The following is a 23,752-nucleotide window of genomic DNA, read 5'->3' on the forward strand; positions in this document are numbered from 1 at the left end:
ATTTTAAAAATATCTTGTTGTAATTACAAGCATTGTGATTTTGTAATTGCTGAGAGCTGTTCTCATTGTCTAGAAGTCCTGAAATATCATTAAGCCCCAAAAAACCATACTGACACTTATTCAACAGAAAATACATCAATTCATGTAAGGTGGCACATAGACATTCCTGAAACCCTTCATTAAGTAGGAAAATGCTTAAAATAATTTATGTAAAGTAAATCCAACACTGCTGCAATATTACATTTGGATACCTTACGTATCAAACAAGCAGCTCCTGATCCTACATTCCCAGCTGATTTTTGCTGTGAGCATGTAGCATAGCATAGAAATGAAACTGATTTACAAAAAGAAACCTACAACAAAATAATCTTTAGGATAGTTATGCCAGTAGTGCTTAAACTCACAATAACAAATGGGAAAATGCTAGTGAAAGATGTTTGCATGCACAATTTTATTTAACTTACAATAAACAGCTCCTTGTTCAATTACTGAAATTAATGCAGATTTTTACTGCAGACATCTGGCAATAGCAAAAATTACATGGGAAAAAAAATCTATCTAGTTAATTCTTTTGTAGCAGTTCTGTAGTGCCTGCTCCTGTGGCCAACATTTTCCAACTACATCTCAAGTGTGACTTCCTTCCACAAATCAAAGATTACCTGTATTTTTATTTCTGAAAAGGGAAGATTTTCTCCTCCCTTTTTCCAAAGTTCAAATGGATTATGCTCAAATTTAACATGCCTTGCAGAGGTTCTGTAGATCTCAGATTCTAACAGGCATTAAGAGTTCATGTAAGCTCAGAAGTCAGCATTACCTCTACTCTGAGGGCAAACCTATGGTATATGATTTGCCAGTGCATTTCCATTACCAGCAGAGCTTTGAGGTGCCCATAATGCTGTTTCTCAGCTCCTGAATCCGAGGGAATGTTGTCTAACATGCTATCCAGCCACGCTCAACTGCTTCTCCCCTCCCTGCTTTTATGCCCTCAGCTCCAGGTCTGCATTTCCATGCCCATTAGTGCCCGTCTTCATGCCCAGCCAGTCTCACTCCTCTGGCTGGGTATTTCTGCTAAAAGAGAGATTCAGCTTATTCAGTCAGTTAAAATTAAATTAACTCAATGTATGCCATCCATCTAGACCTCTTTCACAGTCCAGTGTATTCCTCTTAGTACTACAAAGGTCTGTTCTTTCTACTTTTAGGAATCATTTCCCATAGAGGTCTTTTTCTCCCTGGTACTCATACAGAAAAAGACCTCTGCTGCAAGTTTAGGTAAGAAATCTTTTGGAAAGTTACATTTATACAAGTAGAATCCTATGCCGAGTTCCTGTCTCTCAGCCCCATACTCCATGTTCTTGCTCCAAGCACCCACTTTTGGTTTCTTATGATGATTTCCTCTATTCTCTTTGGCTATTCAATCTCCCAATCTCTAACCAACTACTCATGTAACCTTGGTCTTTCACCTTCAGTCTCACTACCTCCATATGAAGTTATCAGTTCTCTCCATAGCTGCCACCCTCCCTAGTTTAAATCCCAATCTACCACGTGCTTCGGGTCCTATTTGTTCAGGAAGTTTCTGTCCACACATGCAATATGTTTATTCTCAATTCTTCTGTTCAAACTCCCAGTGTCCATCAGTAACCATAAATATCAAAGGCAGGGTAAAACCTGCTCTGTTCTTCAATCCCTACAATGAAGCATGTGAGTGCAAATGGGATGGTCAGTGAATTTAAGCAAAGTATAAGAAGTGTTTACCATGTCTTTTCAAAAAGCAAACTTTCAAAAAATTTACAACTTTATCAAACTTAGGTGTTTTTTCATAGAAGAACATGGGCATCTCTGACATGGGAGAAGTGCTCTCCCATATTTCAAACATATATTCCAACACACAAAGCTGCTACAGCATCTTTGTAAAGCTGAGGGGAAATCTACTTTTTTTTTTTTTTTTGCACAAATACTCTGAATGTTTTTTCCCATAACCTGTTTTTTGGAAATAGTTAAAGATTTTAAACTATAACTTAGGGAAAAACCAGAACAATAAGATCTCAGACAGAAAGAATGCCTAATTTCCTAAAAATTATTTCAAATTTGGCACACAATTTAGGAAATTCACAATAAGGTCTTGAAAGGGAAATTGTCAGGAAACCTTATCTGGATGTGGGGCTACCAGCTCTACATACAATGTGTACATCAACTTAATTTACTATTTATAAGAAAAATAGTGCCTTAAAAGACTTCTAAGGAGAAACTAGATCTTTCAACTCTTGACTGTTAATTCAAGCCTAGAAGATATGGTTCTTCCCATTTATGGGTGGCTATAAAGCAAGTTCAATTTCACTGATCATTTACTGAAAATACCACACAAGCAGGATATATCCTGGCTAACACATTCACTGCAAGAAAAAGGAATCTTCGTTGCTGCAACAGAGAGTAAAATTCTGTACCTCATACAGCCCTCCAGGGGTTGAAACCTGCCACATTGAAACTTCTACAGATTCCCACAATTATAATTAAAGCAGAGCATACCAGGCCTAAAATACAGTGCCAGACATCAGTATTAGGTGCATTCTTTAATATCACAAATATGAAATCAGGTTCATTAATCAGCCCGCATAAATAATGGAATAGCATAAAACATGGCAGCAACATGTTTGAAAGAAGAGTTGAAAGTTATGTCTCTAATAATACACTGACTTTTATAAGTATCCAGAAGTTCTCAGTAAAAGCAGTTTATTTTTTCTCCAGTTTCTCTCATAAAAGAATGAGAATGTATACCATTATTATAAGTCATGAAGCAAGACCTCTTCAGAGGACTTAAAATCCTCCTCAAAGCTTAAACATAAGCTATCCCATGCAAAAAAAATTTTTTTTTTTAATTACAAGCAGATTGGTTTCAGTTTCTTGGGAAAAAAATAGCTTCCTGTACATAAAAAAAAAAAAAAACAAACCACAGTTTAATGCCTTTGCTTGCCACTTCTCATTTCATTTTTATACCTTATTTGGAAACTTGGCTATGAGAATTTATGTTCTTAGTAAAATCTTTATTTTATTTGGCTGACACAGGTCATGAGGATTTTTTAACCTATTGAAAGTTATTAATTTGCTTATTATGGGACCTAAATGCCAGTTTTGAGAGAATATACCTTGCAAATATATTATTATGTAAAGAAATAGATAAGATCATAGTTTATCATACAAACATGGAAAACACTCCTAATTCAAACTAAAAGAAAAAAACACCAAACAAACAAAACCAAACCAAAACTCAACAAAGCAGATAACTGAAATTTTCAGATAAGGAAAACACAAACAACTGAAGGAAAAAAATGGGTTTCTATTAGGAAATCATTCATTTCTTTACAGAATCAGTACCTCTGGAAAAGCATGTGTTGCTTTCTAAAATTTTACTATGCAGCCTGCAAAAGTATGTAAAATTGCAAGGTTTTACTTCTTCCTTACAAACTGCTATTGCAATTCCCATATCACACTAAGACTGGACGTTGAAGACGGCACACAAAGTATCCATAACAACGACACACAGGTTTTCTTTCAAGACTACAACTTTAAGACAAGCTTCATTCACTTCTTTCTATTCTTAAAATCACTTAATTGCCATTTCTTATTGAGTTTCTCATTTCTCATTGTCTTGAAATCATTATCTTATGTATCCCAGAAATATTCTGAAGATCTGCTGTAATGCAAATGCAAAGGAAGTAATTGCTTTTATTGTCATAGCACATCTTATGCAATGCTTTTAAAAGAAACAAAATAAAAATCACTTTCACACAAGTATTAACTTCCAGTATTAATTCATAGTTTCCAGCAGAAACCACACAAGGTAGAGAAGGCAAGAAAAACTGTATAGAGAAAGAGTAAAGTTAGAACATAGAAAAGGCATTTATTAATCAGTTCCTTTAAGTAATACTTTGCAAAGTAATTAACTTCCAAGAAATATCAACATAATTAGAAAATGAAGCACTGAAACAAACCTACTTGCACTCACAGGAAGCACTATTATTAAATGGTAAATTAGGTGAAAAAAGTAGGAAATATCATAAGTTTCAGGAAATGCTGAAGAATGCAGTTTGCTGACAGACTCCTCACCTTTTCCTGCTGTCTTCTTATTATTTAGCTCTCTTTCTAATTTCTTTGAGTTTTTCCTTTTACCCTCATTTGCAATTGTAGTTGACACACTGCCTTCATCCTTTGAGATGGGTTTTCTTTTTCTGTCAAAGAAGGCTTCAGATTTCTTTTCTTTGATTTCATTAAGGCAACTGGGATGGTCATTGTGCATCTTCTTCAAGCTGGAGTCTGATAATTTCTCCTTCTGTACTTCAACAAGCTTTGTTTCTAAATCCTGGGGAACATTCATACTGTGCACTTTATCAGAATCTTTAAAACCAGCTCCAGGTGACTGTGGTTTGATTTTTTTATGCTCATGATTCATAGAATTATCTGATACTGCATATAAACAATTATCTTGCTCCTCAGTAGACTGCTCCACTGTAAGTTTTTTACTTTTCAGGTTACTATCCTTCAAGAATTTATCATTTACAAAGCACTCATTTCCCCCTACTACTGCCCTTTTAAAAGGTCCTCCGACAGTCTTCAAATCCTGAGGTACTTCTGTATCACTGAGAGGATTATTATGACCCATGCCTCTTAACTGGCACTGGTTTTTGTTCAAGACATGGTCAGATACTCCAACTTGACTTGTACCTCTTTTTACGAAATCAAATGAATTAGAATTATAAGTCTCTTTATGATCTGCAGCACCTCTCTTTGTTTTCATATTAATTTCCTGAGAATGAGTTAATGAGGGTGTGTGTTCCTCTCTGACTTCCACAGGTTTATCACTCTGCGTTTTGGAGCTCTCATCATCTGCCCGCAGGCCATTGATCATGCTGGTTACTTGCTCTGTCACTGAGTCAGCTACAGAGTAGCCAACCTCACCAACAACACTGGCCAGGTCATCCACAGCACTGCTGAGCGTGTCCACCAGGGAAGACATGGAGGGAAGGCTCAGATTTTGCTGAAGGTTTCTAAAGAACGCCATTTGTCCAGCCTATTCAGCAACAGCTCATAATACTGAGAGGCCCTCTGTTTCACAAACTGATCGTCTCTGTTTCTCCAGTTTCAGTTTCAGAGCTATTTGCCTTTTCTATCTCAAAAATCAATACATTTACCAGGGGAAGTTGCAGCTTTTCTCTTTTCATTCAATAATCATTGCAAATAATAAGAAAACAGCTAAATAAATATCTTGAAGCCACAATCAACCAGCAAAACTATAGTCTTTCATCAGCTGCAGCATCAACTAGCCATAATACAATTCATTATTTTCAAAACCAAGACAACTGTGTGAGGTTGATTTTTTTTAATTCTAACCTGCAAAAAACAAGTCGTGAGACATTTAAATTTTCATCAGTGTCACACTAAAACAAGCTTTTAACATAACACAACACACATCGTGGAGACTTCTTCACCCCAAAATATTTGTTGTCTTTTACATAAGGTAAGATATTTTGGAGTATCAAGACTTGTTTTGTAGCAAAAGAAGAAAGTTAATATCACAGACAATTTCTAGGGAAAATTTTTTTTTTGCTTCTTGGAAAATTGAAAATAAAAATTTAGCTCCATCTTTTATAGAGGTAGAGGGGAAGAAGGCCTCTTCAATTTCACACTGCTTTCTGGTGCCTGACTCTTTCTCTCAAGTCAGCTAACAAAGCCTGTTCAATTTTCACAGTACAAAAGTAGAAAGAGGTAGTCTTACAAACCCTCAATATCTTTTCCAAGGTCTAATTTCTTTCATTACACATGGTCCTTAAAGACCTTATTGTATTAAAAAATATTCAATAATGTGTTATAAGATATAAGATAACGCTAAAATTATTCTTTAAAATTATTTTCTGGGTGAATAAAAGCAAGACCTCCAAAAGTATGGCGAAGGATTTTAACAGGCTGAGTGAAATTCCAATAATCCCATTCAGAAATTTACCTGAAAAGATTTAATCATACAAAATTACAGATTGTTTAAAATAAATTCAAGAGTATTCTTGGAGTGCAAGAAAAACATCTCCCCATAAGTAAATGCAAACTCTTTGGTTATATAGCTGTTGAATTTCCGTGGCTTGTGGGTACAAAGGTTTGCTCCTTTCAAGTACTGCAGTCACAGGAAAAACCAATATTGTTGTGCTGCTACATCCTTGTAAAACTGTGCATTCTTATAATTAAGTTTAGTACACTGTATGTCAGATACTTACAAAGTTTATCTTGTGAATTCTTTCTGGTAGTGTATCCTGAATCGAGATCTGGGAAACCACTAACATTTTCAATACACATCTTCTTATTAATATACAGGAAAAGTAGCAGCATGAGAATAATGAACACCCCAACTGCAGACAGGAATCCAATTGCTTCTGGAGATACTAAAAGAAACACAAAGAAACACATTTTTAAAAACTTTGTAAAGGTTTTCAAAGTTGTAATAGTATAATAATTGATCATTAATAAATACTTCAAAAGATGCAAATATATATGCCAGATATAATTAAAACCCCACCATTTAAACCTGAGTTAATGTTTAATCATCTTTTCAAAGAACAGAAAAGCATCTGGTCCTAATCTGAGAGGGACTGACACTGTGAGCAAGAGGTTCTGATGGAGGACTGGACAGTGTCTGCAGAAGAACGGGGAGATTATCAGTAGTTCTGGAAACCAGTGATTTCTGATGGAACACCTGAGATAGCACTGGAAAGGAGCTAAGAGCTCCCCATCTCCTGGAGGTTTGGCTAGCTCTGCTCAGGGCCAGATCTGAGACAGCACTGCCAAGGAGGGACTGAGCCTTTGCCCTGTCCACCTTGTTATGTTCAGCCCCTGGCTCCTCTTCCCTCAGGGACCAGCTGGCCCACCCTACCCTCTGGCAAGCAGGACACTTAATGAGCAAAAAACAGAGCGAGAAAAACCATGCATGGTCACTTGCATATGACTCAAGAAAGAGCTAATAGAGAGTGAAATAGAGATAAAGCACACTTTAAAACCAGGTGGGGGGAAAAAGGCCAAAGTAGACTGACATGTCTTAGAGAGTATGTAAAATAAAGAATATCTAATTGCTATTAAGCAGATAACTGCAAGGCAGTATTGGGGATCTTTGAAAGGTCTAGAATCTTTAACATGCACCAGCATCTAACAATATCAATTACACCACTTAACACTAAGATGATCACGGAGCAGGTTTTAGAAATATGAAATCTGCAAATGGATTGGCAAACTGAAGTAATGGGAAAGAGTATTTAAATGGCAGCTTGTTTATTTGAAATGAGAGTGGGCAGGGAAAGGGATATAGAAGATCAGCGAAAAAAAGAGTCTAGAAATGTGAGAAATAAGTAACAACTTACAAAGGCAGTTCAAGACCAAGAGAGGGCAGATCTTTTGAAAGGGGTGCAGATGCCCACAGACTATAATGAAGCTGAGCTGCTTCATTAATAAAGGCTGCCAGGATCTCAGAGGGAAGGCCCTTAGGAAACCCAGCAGACTCTCCACAAGTTCTATTTCCAAAAAACTTGAAGCAAGAAGTTAAAATAGTGACAGGATTGCAAATTTATTGTGAAGTAGAGTGGGAGGTTAAAGTGAAGGGTTATAAAACTGCAATTCAATAAATAATATTTGGGTGCAAATTATAGGCAAAATTGTGATAGAACTCAGTAACTACATGCAATTCACAACCATGGAAAGTATTACAAAATTGTGATTTCTAGTGATATATAACAGATTAATTAATCTGTTAACTGGTTTATTAGTAGTGTACTGAAGAAACATTATAGGTTCAGTTATGTCTCAAACCTGCATTCTAAACAGGAAGAGTAACACCTAAGAGTGGATTTTGTGGCCACAACACACAGACAACAAATTCTTCAGAGCTGAACACAACTGCATTAATCTGGATGAAAACTGGGATTTCACATATCCCTTTTCTTCCTCCTGACTTTGCAACACTCCACACTCAACTCCATACATCCCATTCTTGGGGGTTGATTTTTTTTTTCAATTTAATAAAGATTTATGAAGCTTTATCAGATTTACAAATTCTGTTTGCCAAGATCTTGGTGCTTCACTTTAGGACTATAATGCTGCATGGTAACATCTTTCACTATTTAAAAAGGAGTGGAATTAAAGAACAGTTGGCAACAGACTCAGCATTCAGAGATGCAATACAAGAGGACAAGACGCAAGAGTCCAAAATAACTACAAGAAGAGTTCCAATTGGAGATGAGGCGGGAAAAATCCAGAATGAGAGGAGTTTATCACTGGAACAGATTGCTTAGATCAGTTATAGAATCCAACTTCAGTGTTATCCCTGCTTTGAGGAGGGGACTGAACTGCAAATTACTTTCCCAGGAGCCTTCCAAATGAAATCATTCTCTGATTCGACATATGCCCTTTGTAAATCTGGGCTCATACATCTATGTAAAAGTACTGACTGAGAAACACATGCAGTTCCACAACCTCCTCAGTTCATTTTGCAGGATGACAGGGAACATTTGTGTCTGTGGTGCTGTTCTTAAATTATTATACAGGTGTCTTTTAAATCTGACAAAGAAAGAACGATCCAAAGAAATGTGCCTTCCACCATGAAAAACAAATTGGACAGATCTGCACTTCTGTTTTGAGCTGGACATCCAGATCCACATCTATCTAAAACTGGCAATTATTTCTGCTTCACTTCTTACCTCTGACCAGAAGAGTTCATGTAACATTTTGCCTAAACTGCCCCTGAAAATTTTCCCATTAAAAGGAACATGTCAACAACTTCAAATGAGACATCCTGCTGAATCAAGAGGGGTAACAAGGTGAGAAAAGTGGATTTCTATGCTGGAACACAGAGGAAAGTAAGCTAATTTTTTTAAAATAATATTTTAATTATCATGAACTTTGGCATGTGGCAGGCGTTCATTTATTGTTTGTCAAGTGTCTATTTACCATTTTTCGTGGAATCTTCCCACCCATGGGAACACTCTGAGATTTGACAAAAGCCTCAGTTCATATATATTAATTTTTTACCTCAAAGCTTAACAGATGAAATCTCCCCAAATTCTGCTGGCAGTAGGCATGCTCCCACCCCTTCCAAGACTGCATATGCATAACTGAGAATATCTGAGGCTATTGAAACAACACCCAGCTTTCTCTGAATTACTGATCCTGACCCAAATGAGACTAGAAGTCTCTAGTCTCTAAGGCCTTCTCTAGAAGGCCCAGAACAGAAAATCTTCATTTTCAATAAGTTCCAGCGATAAAATCTAGCAAACACAGAGGCAGTGGCAGAAAAGGCAGCAAGAGGGGACTGCAATTCACCAGAACACAGGGACCAGCAGAAGTGAAAGAGCAGTAGAAGGTGGCACAAGTTAATGATGTTCAGGGAGGAAATCAGTGTGAGATATGAAGAAGGTGTGACACCAATTTAGGGTACACGGAACAAGTCAGAAAGCGAAGAGAAGGCAAAAAAGAAGACAGATCAGAAGGCAGATAAAGATCATGGGACCTCTGAATGAACTATGAGAATGATTGCTTTATTATTGGAGCAGGCTGTCCTAAGCAACTTTACCTGAATTCAGTGTCCACACTGCTTTGAGGAGGAGATTTAACTGAATTCCAGTCATGGAATGATCCTCAACAAAGGGAAGTGACAGTCTCCTTTTAATAGGATAGAACTGTACAGCAACTTCAGGGAAAAACACTCTCACATATGTCACGTTTGATCTCTTCAAACTGTAGGTTTAAATTGCAACTTTTAAATTTTTACTTATGCTTATGTTGTTCAGCAATCAGCTGCTTTGATCCATCAAAATATGTGCATAAGGAACTGAAAGCTGAATACGTTGGGTTTTTTTTTTCCAGTACTTCTTGGATACTAAGTAGTTAAAAAAGGCACTGTCTGAAAGCCTTATAGTTCTCTATGGAAACACAGTATCTGATGACATTTTTCTGGATGAAAAAAGAAACATTGGCTGATACCTTACAAAAAGAATGAAACTTTAGCTGCAGCAAAACTAATTAATTATTTATGTAATTCAGTGTGAACACAGGACTTGAAAATTATATTTCTGTATCAATTTGCACTCATGTAAAGAGTCTTAGAATACTTGTTCACAGATTAGGTAAATTATCAAGCTGAAATCCTGTAAAGTATTACCATTATAAAGCTAGGGAATAAAAAATGTACTTCAATTTTCCACATGAAATGTGCACAGATTCCCATCTATGGATACAGGTTTTATACCTCACATTAATCCTTCAGTTAGTTTCTCACAGGTTAAGTGTCAAGCAGATATACTTCACAGACAGAAAAAATTTAAAAGTTCTTTTTTACATAAAAAATACATCTATGCCACATTCACCACCAGAATTATTTTGATTCAAAATAAATTGTAACAAATTCTGAGTTGTCTGGAAATTAATTGTACCATGAAAAGCATTTTAAAAACTCTCAGAGGTTCAGTGGTTTCTTCTACTATCAGACACCAGTAGAAAAGCAGTATTTTCTCAAAGTCATACTTTAAATTCAAAGGTCCTACTTCTATAAACTTCATAATTATTTCATTATTTTATTATTCTTAAGAAAAACACCAATGAAATTCTGAATTTATGTTTGAAATTCGTTATAATATAAGGCAGTTTTAGAAATACTAAAAGAACAAATATCTTTCTACAAAGTTACCAGGACTAATTGAATTGCTGACTATGGAAGTGGCATAGAAAGTCCCAGTCACTACAGAAGTATTACCTTAACATCACTTTAATTCCATTTTGTTGTAATCATCACTAGAATCAGAAATATTAGAACACAGAAATTTACCATCTCTTCATCTTAAATATCAAATTAGCACCTCTTTCTCAAATAATAACTTCTTTGTTATGACGTAATTTTTCATTTCAAAAAGATGTTTCAAACTCTTCAGAAAATAGTGACATCTTCAAATATATACCACCAAAACAACAAAAATCCTCAGGCATTTTAAAAATATGAATTTTTTTTTATATGAAATTTAAAAGCATTTAACATTTTAGTATGTATCTAGCCCCAAACTTTATTTGATATGAAGTCAATTATTTTTGGAGCTTTCACACTCTACATCATACCACTTACTTAGCTAGTAATGTACAAAGCCACACAGTTATCTTAGTGATGTTTCAATTATTCATTTACAAATGCAATACTATCTTTTCTGTACACAAATTAAGTAACTAGGGGGGATGACCTGAAAAATGCCAATTACCTTTAGGATTCTAGCACAAAAAACATTTGAAATGTAATATGTAAGCTTGTTTTTATTTATAACTTGGAGTTTTTTTACAACTCGATCTAAGAAATTTTAGCCCTTTAATTTTTTTTTAAATATACAGGACTGTTGTTTTGTATTTAGTCCTGAAGAAGAATGATTTACTGTTATTCATTTTTTACACCATTACATCTTGACACTCCATGAAAATAAACTGTGCTGTCCAGCTCAAAATATTTTCATCCAAATGCCATTCACTGCTGCTTTTCACTTCTTTCCAACTTTGCTACTTGCACAAGAAATTAACATATTTTTAGAAAGCTGAGCAGGTTACTGAACAAAACAACAAGATTTGTGCCTTGACTGCCTTTTCTCCATGCTTGAATTATTTATCTCCAAACAGGGTGTATTTATTTCTCACAGACATGTCATAACAGAAAAAACCAAACAAATCCCTCTACACCTGAGACTGCTCACAAGGGAAATACTTTGATCTGATTACTCAACAGGAGTAGGGACTGTTCTTTCATACATGTCAATTTTCTTTTACTAATTACATAGGGTTGTCTCTTCTTTAAAAGCAAGTAACTGAACTTGAAGGCTACCTAAGATTTCATGGTCTTTCTAAACAGCTTTTCTTTAACAATGGAAACTCAATGTTTCACAGCAAATTCGTACATAATTACTGTCTTTCTGTTTGCTGGAGTAGTTGAAGAAGCAACAAGTGAATAAAACCTAAACAAAATGCTACACCTACAAGGGGTAATAGTTTATCCACTGTTGCCTTAGAATTCTGACTTTAAACATTAAATTCTTGAGTACCTGCACTGTTTCAAAAACATTAACTATATATGGCAGCATCACTATTAGAATGCTTTCCCAAGTAAAAAACAAAAGCAACTGTACCACAAAAATTGACTAGCTTATGTTGCTGCTAAAAATCAGTGATAGACAATGAACTCTAAACATTTTATTAAATACTTCAAAAGACAAAATTCCAAACATATATCCTATGATTCCTGTTTTGTTCTTTCTTCTATCTCCCATGTAAAACAATGGACTATGTAATTCCTTTCTAAAAATGTACCGAATTTTAATATGTTTTGCCAAAACAAATATCAGGAAGTCTTTCAGCTCAACTTAAAACACACAATTACATCTCATAGCAATGCTTTTAATTGTTTAGCTACACATAGGTAACATTAAAACTGAAGCTTTTCTGTATAAAGATGCTGTCCCCTCCAATTCAAACCTGCATTTTGCCTTTCCTGATGCAGCACAGACTTCTTACCTTGGCCCACTACTAATGGCTACATCTCTCAGCATACTATGTTAAATACATTTTATTCTGACAGTCTTCTGACGTTCCTTCCTCCGAGTTTGTTGCTCCTGCATCTTGCACATTGTTGGACAGCAAGTTTACACACTCTCCAGTACAAATTACAAGCCCCTGCAACATGAGCTGCCTGTACTTCAACACTTTAAGTATCAACATCCAGGACACAACTCTGAGCAACAGCAACTTCAAATGAGCATGAACTTGAAATGACAACTCAATTCAATTTCAAGGCAAAACTGAAAGGAGTGCCGCATTTCCTAAATAAGAAAATTATAAACAATTCTAGCAACACAAACCTCTCAGGAGTTTTTTAAGACAGAATGAAACAAGGATGAAAGTGGTTCTATTTGGAATAACAGTGCCCTTTAAATGGACCTTCCAAAGAAATACTGAGGAACACACAAAATTTATATTGTCTGAAGTGAAACATGATGCCACTTTGGGTTAATTTCAAAAAAAGGTCACGTTAAGCAAAAAATAAATGTGTTTGTTTACACGAAAAGTCTACTAGAATTAGTGTATCATGAAAGGTATCATGACTGGTCTAACTCCACTGTCTCTCCTCTTCCAGTGGAAATTTATCAGAAATAATAACAATGTTTTTAACATTTTATTTCTGTCACTTCACCCGAGCTGTGGGATATTATGCACTGCTACAGAGACAAAGCAGAACTTCTTTTTCTCTTTGTTTCCTTAACATCTAATTACAAGGACTAACAAGAGTTAGTTTTAACATCTAGATTCCAGGAATTCTTACACACAGGAAGAAATTCTAGAATGTATTTTAATTAACAAACTCAGTTTATTTGATTTTATTACAATCAATTAAGTTACTTGACTAAAAAATTACATCAAATAGAGTTCATTTACTTCATAAAATACAATTCTAGAACCATAGAATAGCCTGAGTTTGAAGGGACCCACCAGGATAAAAGTCCAATTCTCAGCCCTGCACAGCACCATCCCAAAGAAGTGCATTGTCCAAATGCTCCTTGAGCTCTGTCAGGCTGGTGCTGTGAGCACTGCCCTGGGGAACCTAAGCCAGTGTCTAGCCATCCTCTGGGTGAAGAACCTTTTCCTGATATCCAACCTAAACCTCCCCTGACACAGCTCCAGGCCATTCCCTTGCATCCTGTTACTGGGCACCACAGAGCAGAGATCAGTGCCTGCCCCTCCTCTTCCCCTCACAAGTTGTAACTGCAATGAGATCTCCCCTCAGTCTCCTGAACAAGCCAGGTGACCTCAGCCACTTCTAACTCACAGTTTATGATAAAACCAGCTTGGTTCACTACATTAACTAATCACATCCATAACTGCACAAAACTGCTTGTGGCAGCTCTAGTACTGCCTCTATAGATTGCCTTTTTCCGGATTCTTTCCCCCTTCTTTTAAAATATCATGCTGAAACTGTCTTTTGCTGATTAATTTAATTACATGAAGAAAAGGGCCCTTGGCTCCAAAATACCACTAATCCAAGAAAGAATTTAGAAGTAACTGAAGCCATACTCTGAGATGGAGATTTAAACTTTTGACAGAAATATTTTAATTCCTAAATCCTTATGTGCTGAAAAAGTTGTCAGCCTGCCATGCCTGCTGATTTACTAGTCCCTCAATGCCTTTTCTCTCTTACATGGAATTCATCTCTGATTAAATAGTATCTCACAACAGAAATCACTGAAAAGAAACAGAGAAGGAAGCATCACATTTGCCACTTGGAATAGACACTGATCATGGAATCATCTTGATTACCTCCAAATCCCAATAATCTGTTGCAATTACATCGCATATTACATGACTATTATCCACGCAGTGGGTAAGAGAACAGCAGTGATTATAATTTTTAATGGTATTCTCAAATAATCCTCCCAAAGCAAAAGTATTAAAGACCCACAGGGGTCTAGAGACTTGTAGTTTAAAAGTTCATACTCATTACAAAGTAGCTCTCCACTACAGGGAAAGAAAAATAATCTATGTAATAAAAATATTTTAAGACCTCATTTTTCCCTATCAGACTCTACAATTAACAACAAAGCATGAGACAATCCAAAAGTAATTAACCAGGATATACAGCGAAGTACTGCATGGTAAAAATTATTATATGAACATGAGAACCTGAGTGAAGAAATGCCAGGGTTTAGATACAGCAAACTTCTTACTCACAAAACTTGACATGGAAGCAAAGATACTGCCATAGCTGAAATTAGGTGACCCCAGGAGCTGCTGCTTTCCAGAAGACTCCAAACACAGGAAAATACACAAAATTATATTCTGCTTCCTCTGTGAGCATCAGTAAGCTCAAAGAAAAGAATTTACTCTGTATTGAATTTTCTCTAATCCAAAATATGTACATACAGATTACTTTTCCAACAGTGCAAATTCAGAATATATTCTGGTGGTGTGAATTTTAACATTGTTACTTTTTTTTTTAACATGTAATAATGTGTCTAAATTATATGAGGTTTAGTACCCATGGGATAAAAATTTTTTCAAGTCTTGAAAAAAAAGTATTAATTACTAATTTCTTCATAATTAATTACTAATTTCTTCATATATTATAAAAGTAGCTTTAATTGTTTATAGTTTCTAAATGAAGAGTTTCTATTCCTCTTTGTAAAATGAGAAAATGCACTTTTATTTTGGACTGTCTAAATCTGAACCTCTAAATGAGTATAGAAACAACATATATTTACATTTTACATTAATATGAGGTTATCTAATATAAAGAAATTTGCTACCATCTGTGACAACACCTTCTCTTGATGAAGAACAAGTAGTTCTACCAACTGGATGACAGCAGCAAGAAAGGGGTAAATTATTTTATTTCTTTTTCGGAGGCAGTTACTAAGTGTAGACTAGCACAAATAGTGTAAGATAACTTGAGTATCAGATCCAGTTGACTTTCAACTTAATAATGTTTCTACTGTAAAATGAAACTAATGAATAAATGTTACTTTTTGCCATTTGGAATAAGTGTAGTTATCAGCTTAACATTCAGACACATGCAAATGGATAAGGATAGTTGACCAGAACATTAAAGAGGAATAGTTCTACTTAAAACATACTTCTGACAAAGCAAAAATTCACACCTTCTTATCTTTTCAAAATTATTATTACAAGTGACATTTTTCATTGTTAGACAAAGACATTGTCTTTTTGCAACTTCTCTTTTGCATATTAAAGGGAGCACTTCTGTTCCATTCTTAGTCACAAAGCCAGTTTGCTGAATAATTTCCTTTGTTTGCAAGACTGCCGCAACAATAAAAAGGAAAGAACATCTTGCAAAAGAAAAAAAGGGCTTAAAAATAATTTTTAAACTTCTGTGCAACTCAGCCCTTACTTGGATACTCAATCTACATTTCCAGGAATTAAATACAAAAAAAATTGCTGAGTTAGAAGTTATCACTTTGCACTACTTCAAAAATAAACAAGTGAAATATGTTGGGTGAAAGAAACCTAAAAATAATATATATATATTTTTATATATATATTTATATATATATTTATATTTATATTTTCTCCTCTAATGTCACTTCCATATCACACAGTGAATACATAGCAGAACATATTAAAGGGGAGTTTCTTCAGTTATAGCTCAATATTGTAAACACACATCACAAATCTGTCTTGTTTGTACAAAGAGAACCTGAAACAGCCTTAATTAAAATATTACTAAATATAACAACAGCTGATTCCAAGTTTGACTTGCAGTTGCACTATACAGCTAAGAAAGATATATTGTTCTCAAGCCTAATCTCAAGTTCCCTGAATTCTTTTATGTCCATAGCAAATAACCAAAGGAACAACTTACACAAATATCCTCTCTCAAAAACAGCTGGATATTAGGAAGATATCCAGCAAAACCACAAACTGTTAACTGAGTAGTTTCAGAGAAACTCTGTCACCTTCTGATGTCAAAAACTAAGCAGGACTCTCCACAGCCAAGTCTTCAATTTGTATTGTCAGACACTAAAATGTGTGAACACAAACTTGCATTAAGTAATAGAAGTAAACAAGATGTTAATTTATAATAAAAGCGAGAATATACTTTTCCATTTAATTTTCAGATTTCAATAATGTGTAAATATAAAACCACACAAACAGTTCAACTACTTAACTATGTTAAACATAGAAGACACATATTTCAGTGATTTCCTAATAGCTGATCATACATCTTGAAAGTTTTTTTTACAAGCTGGGAAGTGACTTGTTCAGTATTTTGTAGCTAGTAGATGTTATATAACAGCCACAAAATTCTCCCATTTTCAGGACACATACTGCCTATATTTATGCATTTAGAGGAAGCCTCTTTAAAAATACATAAGAATTCGTTTTTAAGGCTTTCCAGAATAGCCTATTAGTCTCCTTACTCCTGATCAGCTCTTTGCAGATTCTTCTCAAAAATATATGAATCTGCTAAAAGGAAACCAAGTAAAAAAACCAATAAAAGTACTGCAATCCTTCTTGTGCAGCCTGCAGGGGGACCCACCACAGTCTCTCTTGGGCAACTACAAAACTATAATAACCTTAATGTGACACAGGAGGAGGCCTGTGCCAGACAATTGCTACATCTTTGGGTAACAAAGCTGAGTCCTGTACCAATATCACACTGGGATCATATTTACACTAGAACTGATATAATCTCAGATATTCAATGAACATTATAACTGGTACTTGCAAACCTCTGAGTCTATAATTTAAACTGAGTTAATCTGAGAAATACAAAACATAAAAAACATGAAAATTGAGGTTTCAAGTTATTTTCATTTTTACAGCTGAATAACCTTAGAGTAGACATTTCCTTTTTAAGGCTTAGGTTTTGCATTTACAGCTATGCCTTCAACTACAGCTAAGAAGTTTTCATTATGTTATTTGAGCTAAATGCTGTAGTCACAGCTTTGAAGACCCTTCTGGTCCCTGTCCACATTTCATCATCTGATACTCCAAGGTTCCTATTTTCCTAACAAAAAATGAAAGGGCAGGCAAGAAAAATACAGTTTAGGAATGTGTTACTTTGCTGACTAGAAAGAAAAATTAACCACCAACAATAGGTGTTCTTCAAGTCACATAATCCACATATAAATTGTAATTACATTCCATCACTTGAAACCGGAAAGTTTTCCCATGTATTATTCATAGAAGACACATGCTTGCTTGCATTGCTTACTTTTCCCTTTTCCCTATTCAGTGCAGGAAAAAAAAGATGGAACATCACTATTTATGCTATTAGTTGCTTCTCAACAGCCATGTACTTGGAAGCACTGTAAGAAAGATAGACAGGCAAGCAAAGCACAAGTGTACACTGGAAGAACTCCAGTTACTCATTGCAGGCTATTTACTACCAAGGTTTCTTTCAGAGGTTCCACACAGGCATTCCAACTCCAGTCACAGAGCAGTCAGTTACCCACCATCCCCTGGCAGAAAGCACAAGAGGCTTTCAGGCAAATAACAAATGGAGAACCATTTTGTCAAACACCACCAGCTTGCAAAGCCTCACAGACAGTAGTCGATGAAAATGAGGGAGTGGATGAATGCCAGGAGTGCTGGAATGTACTCTCCTGGTGCCACAGTCACACAGACACCAGAGAAAAAGGAGAAGGGCACACTGCAACCCTACCCAGCAGCAGACAAGACTCCAGAAAATTACCCATGTGTCGATGTGAACACTTAATCTGTCCATTCAACTTCTACTGTGAGCTCATGGACCAAAAAACGGCTTAGCTTTCAGGGCACAGCCAAGAGGTGGGAAACTCCATCCTGTATAAGCTTGACATGAGCACTCAGTGACATTAAGGACCAAGCTGGAAGGTCTGATTTGACCAGCTCGAGACTGCTGGCAGCCAGGAACCCTCAGCTTGGAAATGCCTTCCTATTCTGAGGATGTCAGTAGAGATCCTGAGTCTGCAATCTCATCCTGGCAAGCAAGCAGAGCTGGACAACTGGCAAATAAAGTAATCCTTAGGAGCCTGGCCTTGGTCAGACAATAAAAGCATCTTGAATGTGCATCAGAAGATGTAAAGTCTTAGACAAAGTAACCAAAACTCCACATGACTGGAAGATCTGCAGTACAATGGCAAGCACCTTCAGCTTTAAAGGTACATGTCGAGTAGAGAGTGAAGACAGACAAGAATGCACCAAATCCGTGCACCACAAGGAGAAATTTGTCAGTAACATAGGGACACACAAGGTTAGAATATACGTGGAAACTCATATGAACAGAAAAGGAACCCAACATAGTGCAAGTATAAATGGCATAAGAGGATATTTCTCTTTTAATCACACTTACCCCTAGGCTAATTTATAACCACCACTGGTAAACACAAGTTCCATGCTATTTTTATTTAATTTTTATCAATGGCTAACAGAGCTTAGAATTCAATGCCCAAATATAACACAGAATCTTAAAAAAACAAACACATCTTTTCAATTTAATTTCCCAGCAATTAACATTAAAACCATACAGCACTGTCTCCAAGAACACAGAAAATTTGTTTTTCTTAAAATCAGTACAGCATCCTAAAATAAATAAGGATTAGCAAGATTACCAAAGGAATACAGAGCACTGTGTGTACCACCTTATCTGTCAGTGGAAAAAGAGAGACAGCAATAAAAAGAAAAAATTCACCTCCCCTCCAAAATGAGAAAGAATTTTATAAAAGCAAGATCTAAATGATTCACAGTTTAGAGAAGCAGAGAAATGTACTTAATTACAGTACTGTAACACATACACACTCACAAATTCTTTCAACAGATATTTGGAAAAGATTAGTTGCGACCATAAAGCTATTTTGACCTTAACTGGTAGACTTAATTCTGTGGTTAGGCATTGTTAAATAAATGTTTCAATAAACTCAAACAATTTTACCAAAATGTCTCAGTGAATGCAATGGAAACTAAGAGGACAAACAAAATTTCTTCCCACAGAGTATGATGTGGTTTGACAATACTATAGAGGCAGTCTAAAACTAAGTTGTTGTCAAAAGAGTCTTGCAGCCTTACTCCTCTCCCACCATGTTTTCTTACTCTTTCCTTTTGAAAACAGTCAGACTCTTCTGACCTGAGACTCAATTCAAGGATCTCATCCTTGAAGAAACCTTTTTTTTGTTTTGTTTTGGATTAGCTTTCAGATGAGAAGACAGAAATTCAACAGCAATGCTGCAGGAAGGAGCACAGGGCTGCCAAAAGGGACAGAAAACAGAGCTGTATCTAGCCTTTACATCAGCTGAGCTGTTCTGTTGAGCTCCAACTTCAGTCACTGTAGCTCAGCTTTAAGCTGTAACAGCCCTCCCTGGAGCACAGCTCTGCTCTGTGCTCTGTCAGTTGCTGGTCTCACTATTGCTGCAGCAGTTTGCAAAGACGTTTGAGTCATTAGGATCTCACCTGAAATCAGAGGCAGAGATTGCCAGTTCATTACATCAGTTTTTCAAAACATCCTCACAACTTTCTATTACTGAAATTCATATAATCCTACAAATTATATAATCATATAATCCTATAAATGAAAATCATATAATCCTGCAAATTATATAATCCTACAAATATCTGGATAAAGCAAAGATCAAAGTTTTCATGGTTACCCATCACAGCTAGACAACATTAACAAATTCCATGTAACACAGTGAATTTTGCAAGAGCACATTTTTCCCCCTTTTGAAAAATCAAATTTCATTTTATAATTCCATTATTTTTTCCTATTGACACTGTCAGCATCAAAAGATTCTGCAACACAAAGATGCAGCACTAAAATCCACAAAATGTCAGACCATAACACTGGGCAGCAGATTTCTCACCAGGAATGTTCACAAGCTAAGGAGTTCACTTTCACAAATCATTGCTTACCTTTTCTGATGCAGATCAGTTCATGTACACCACAAGTTCGTTCTCCACCTGTGTAGAAATACACCATTAGAAAACATAATAAATAAAATGTATTTCATTTCTTAATAAGGCTTATAAACAGTGAAAAGAAAGTTCCAAAACTCTGTCAATTAATAAAAATGCAGAAGATTGACTTAACAGATTTTCAAATTATACATTAAATCATTTGGAAAAAATAATAAATGTACCTTTGGCTTAATATTGCTAAAGGTGGAACAGTTTGAAAAGCTTTACACTGAATTTATACAGATAAAATTACAGAAAGCAAGCACCTTAACTGAAGCCACACTAATGTTTGAAAAGTATAAACATAATTTCCTGTTTGGTGAGAACTACCCTACAGAAGAATTGTGAAAATATCAGAAAAAGTTCCAATATAATAGAATGCCAAAATAACATTATGATTGCCTTCCACAGTAAAAACAAAACCAAAAAAAAACCCAACACTATTAACAAATACTTGATTTGCCCAGAATTTCTCCTTTAGATATTTTTTAAATAAAAAAAAAACAGCTGCACAGACCTTGAGATATTTATTTGAGAATAATAAAATCGTTGTTAGAAATACTATGCTTTACCTTTTAATAAAGACCATTTTAATTGGAATTACAACTTGTATACAAAACACCAACACAATATCTAAACTAAAAATATTTTGGAGTGATATGCCCCATTATCAAACCTTAAAATTCCAAACTACATGAAGCTATGGCTTCTCTTAAGTACACCCTAACCCACTCAGCCTTTTTCCACTGACAACAAAAGAATGCACGGACACAAATACAGAACTGAGGGGAACTGCTTAGGTTTCAACACCCAGTTCTCTGCAATCTCATGAAAATATAAAACCTCACAAAACATCTATTTCATATCCATTAATCACTCCTTGGCTCCAGACACTTCAAAATGCACTAAAACAAGCTTTAGGTAACAAAATTCTCCCCATCTCAAAAATATGGAAATACATTATAAAGCACTTATTACTCTCCTCCATTCCATAATAAATTAATTATGACATACAATACAGCATGGAATGATATCAATCAATACTTCAAACTCTTACTTGGTAACACTAGCAGATGGTATTGTAAAGCTTTAAGAAAATACCTGTATTTCTACTTAAATTTACACTTTAAAGAAATAACTGTAGGAAATCCATATATTGGAGTGAGAAAGGGTAAAAGGGATCAAATAAATGGAATAAAATTTAACTCTGCTAAAATAAAACTAATGTCTGTGAAAGTAAAAAGAATGCTCACTTTATGTCAACATACTCAGAAATATGAAATACAAGCTTCAAATATACTCTTGAATGGGAAATTAAGTATTAGTGAGTCTGAGGATCCCAGGAGTTTTGTAGAGTCATCACCCTTACAAAATCCATTTGTGATAGCAATATAATTCCCTCTTTTCAGTGCATTCTAGAAGCTAGGCAACATAATTTTCATTCAGAAAGGATTTTGAAGGAAAAACATAAGAAAAAATAAATTAAAAATATAATCCGCTTTTATAATAACAAGGCATTAAAGAATAAACAAACAAAACACAAAACTAGACAGAGGGAGGAGATTACAATCTTCTTTAAAGTCATTGCAATCATCAAACCAGAAGAGTGACTGAAAGTCTTCTCCCTAGAATTTTTCCACAGTCAGTTTTAAATTCAGCAGTGAAGAAAAAAATAAAAATTATGGCAAAAAATAAAAGGATTTTTCATTACACAGATGCCAGACAGTTAAAAATAAGGATTCACCTAAAACTCACTGAGGGAAGAGAGCAGCAAGAGATTTTAATTATATTCACTGCTCTCAGTGAAATCAACCAGTTTGAAATTGTATCACAAAATACTAATTCTAGGATTCGGATATGGATTCTGCATTGCTACCTATTGTTTTATAAAGCAAGAGATCTTTACTCAAACATTCAACTTCTAATATCAAATGGTGTTCCACCAAATAAAGCCTTTACATTAATCAACATGTTGCTTTTTATTGACCACAAGGTTACAAAATAAATTCATATCATTTAATGGGCATACAGTCAGGATTTTATTCCTTTTCATTTTCCTAGAAAATGCTAGAATGTTATTTCTTTTTTTAATAGGTGATTCATTTATTACTTTTTTTTTTCAAACTGCTTTTGGATGGAAATCAACCGTTAAATAAAAATACATCAAATGATATAAAAGTTAAAGGAAGTATCTTTTATATTTTAAATTAACGTATTAAAGACGTGAAATTTTATCCTCAATTCTTCTTTTCCCCTGTGGTCCTCAAAACTGTGGAACTAATGCATAATTCACACCTTGCTTTTATTCATGGATTAACAAATAAACCCAAGTATTTCCATCTTTACAAGAATTCTCTCAGCTTCTAATAAACTAGTTACTAAAAGAAACCAAACTGAAAATATGGAAACATTTTGCATGACAGCAAGATGCCAACCATTAATTTTGCATTTCAGTCTGAAAATAGTGGATTTGTGTTGGTTAGCCCACAAATCCCAAAGGTTCAGTGGCATGACACACTTAAATTTTATTCTTTAAATATTATTTTTAGGTAATTTATCATAGTATAGTGTTAGTTCACCATAATGTTATCATTAATTAAAATTTACGCTTGATTTAGACACAAATTATTATTAGTTCAATTCCATCTTGACTAGGAACAGAATCTCCTATCTAAGATTTTAAGGTTTTGAGTGAGTTTGCATATAAAACTACATAATACTCTGTCCAAAATGTAATCTGAGAAGAGAAACAAACCCACTTGGGTACCCAGAGCTTTTCATAATGTTAGATGATGGAAGTAAAATGAAAAATAATGAAAGATCAAATAATTTTAGAACTGCACATTCAACAAAATATTTTCATTTTCTTGAGCAAGAAGAACCACCTAGTGGTTCTAAAATACTTAATTATTCAAACTTAAGACAAAAAGAATAGCCAGATATTTTCCAGAGGCAGCTGAAACACCTAATGAAGTTTAATTTTCTCAATTAAAGACAAAGGTTTTGTAAACCAAGTCTCTATTTGCTAAGATGATTATGGCAGCAAGAAGATGAAAATATGTAGATAAAAGATACTGAATTTTGCATTAGCTGGAAATTTTATGTCTTTCTAAACTAGCACAATTCAAAATTCGAAATTCTACTATGCTCAGAGTTTAGCTGGAACTTCACCACTAGATGCTGATAATAATTGTCAAGAAAATTTAGGACAGGCATTACCATAGAGTGATGTAGGTTGGGAATGAATGACATCTCGTTTTCT

At 35.0% G+C, this 23,752-nt stretch overlaps 1 protein-coding gene across 1 annotated transcript in view; it reads right to left on the reverse strand.

The window, feature by feature from the left end:
* The window catches only part of SYT14 (synaptotagmin 14), a 79,453-nt gene that overhangs the window by 46,943 nt on the left and 8,758 nt on the right, over positions 1-23,752 (reverse strand). The window contains exons 2-3 of the mRNA XM_053973557.1: positions 20,446-20,493; positions 6,258-6,422 (exon numbers count right to left, since the gene is read on the reverse strand). Of these exons, the coding sequence (XP_053829532.1) occupies positions 6,258-6,422; positions 20,446-20,493 (213 nt within the window). The remainder of the gene's footprint in view (positions 1-6,257; positions 6,423-20,445; positions 20,494-23,752) is intronic.

The sequence above is a fragment of the Vidua macroura genome, chromosome 3, assembly GCF_024509145.1.
Source record: "Vidua macroura isolate BioBank_ID:100142 chromosome 3, ASM2450914v1, whole genome shotgun sequence".
NCBI classification, from domain to species: domain Eukaryota; kingdom Metazoa; phylum Chordata; class Aves; order Passeriformes; family Viduidae; genus Vidua; species Vidua macroura.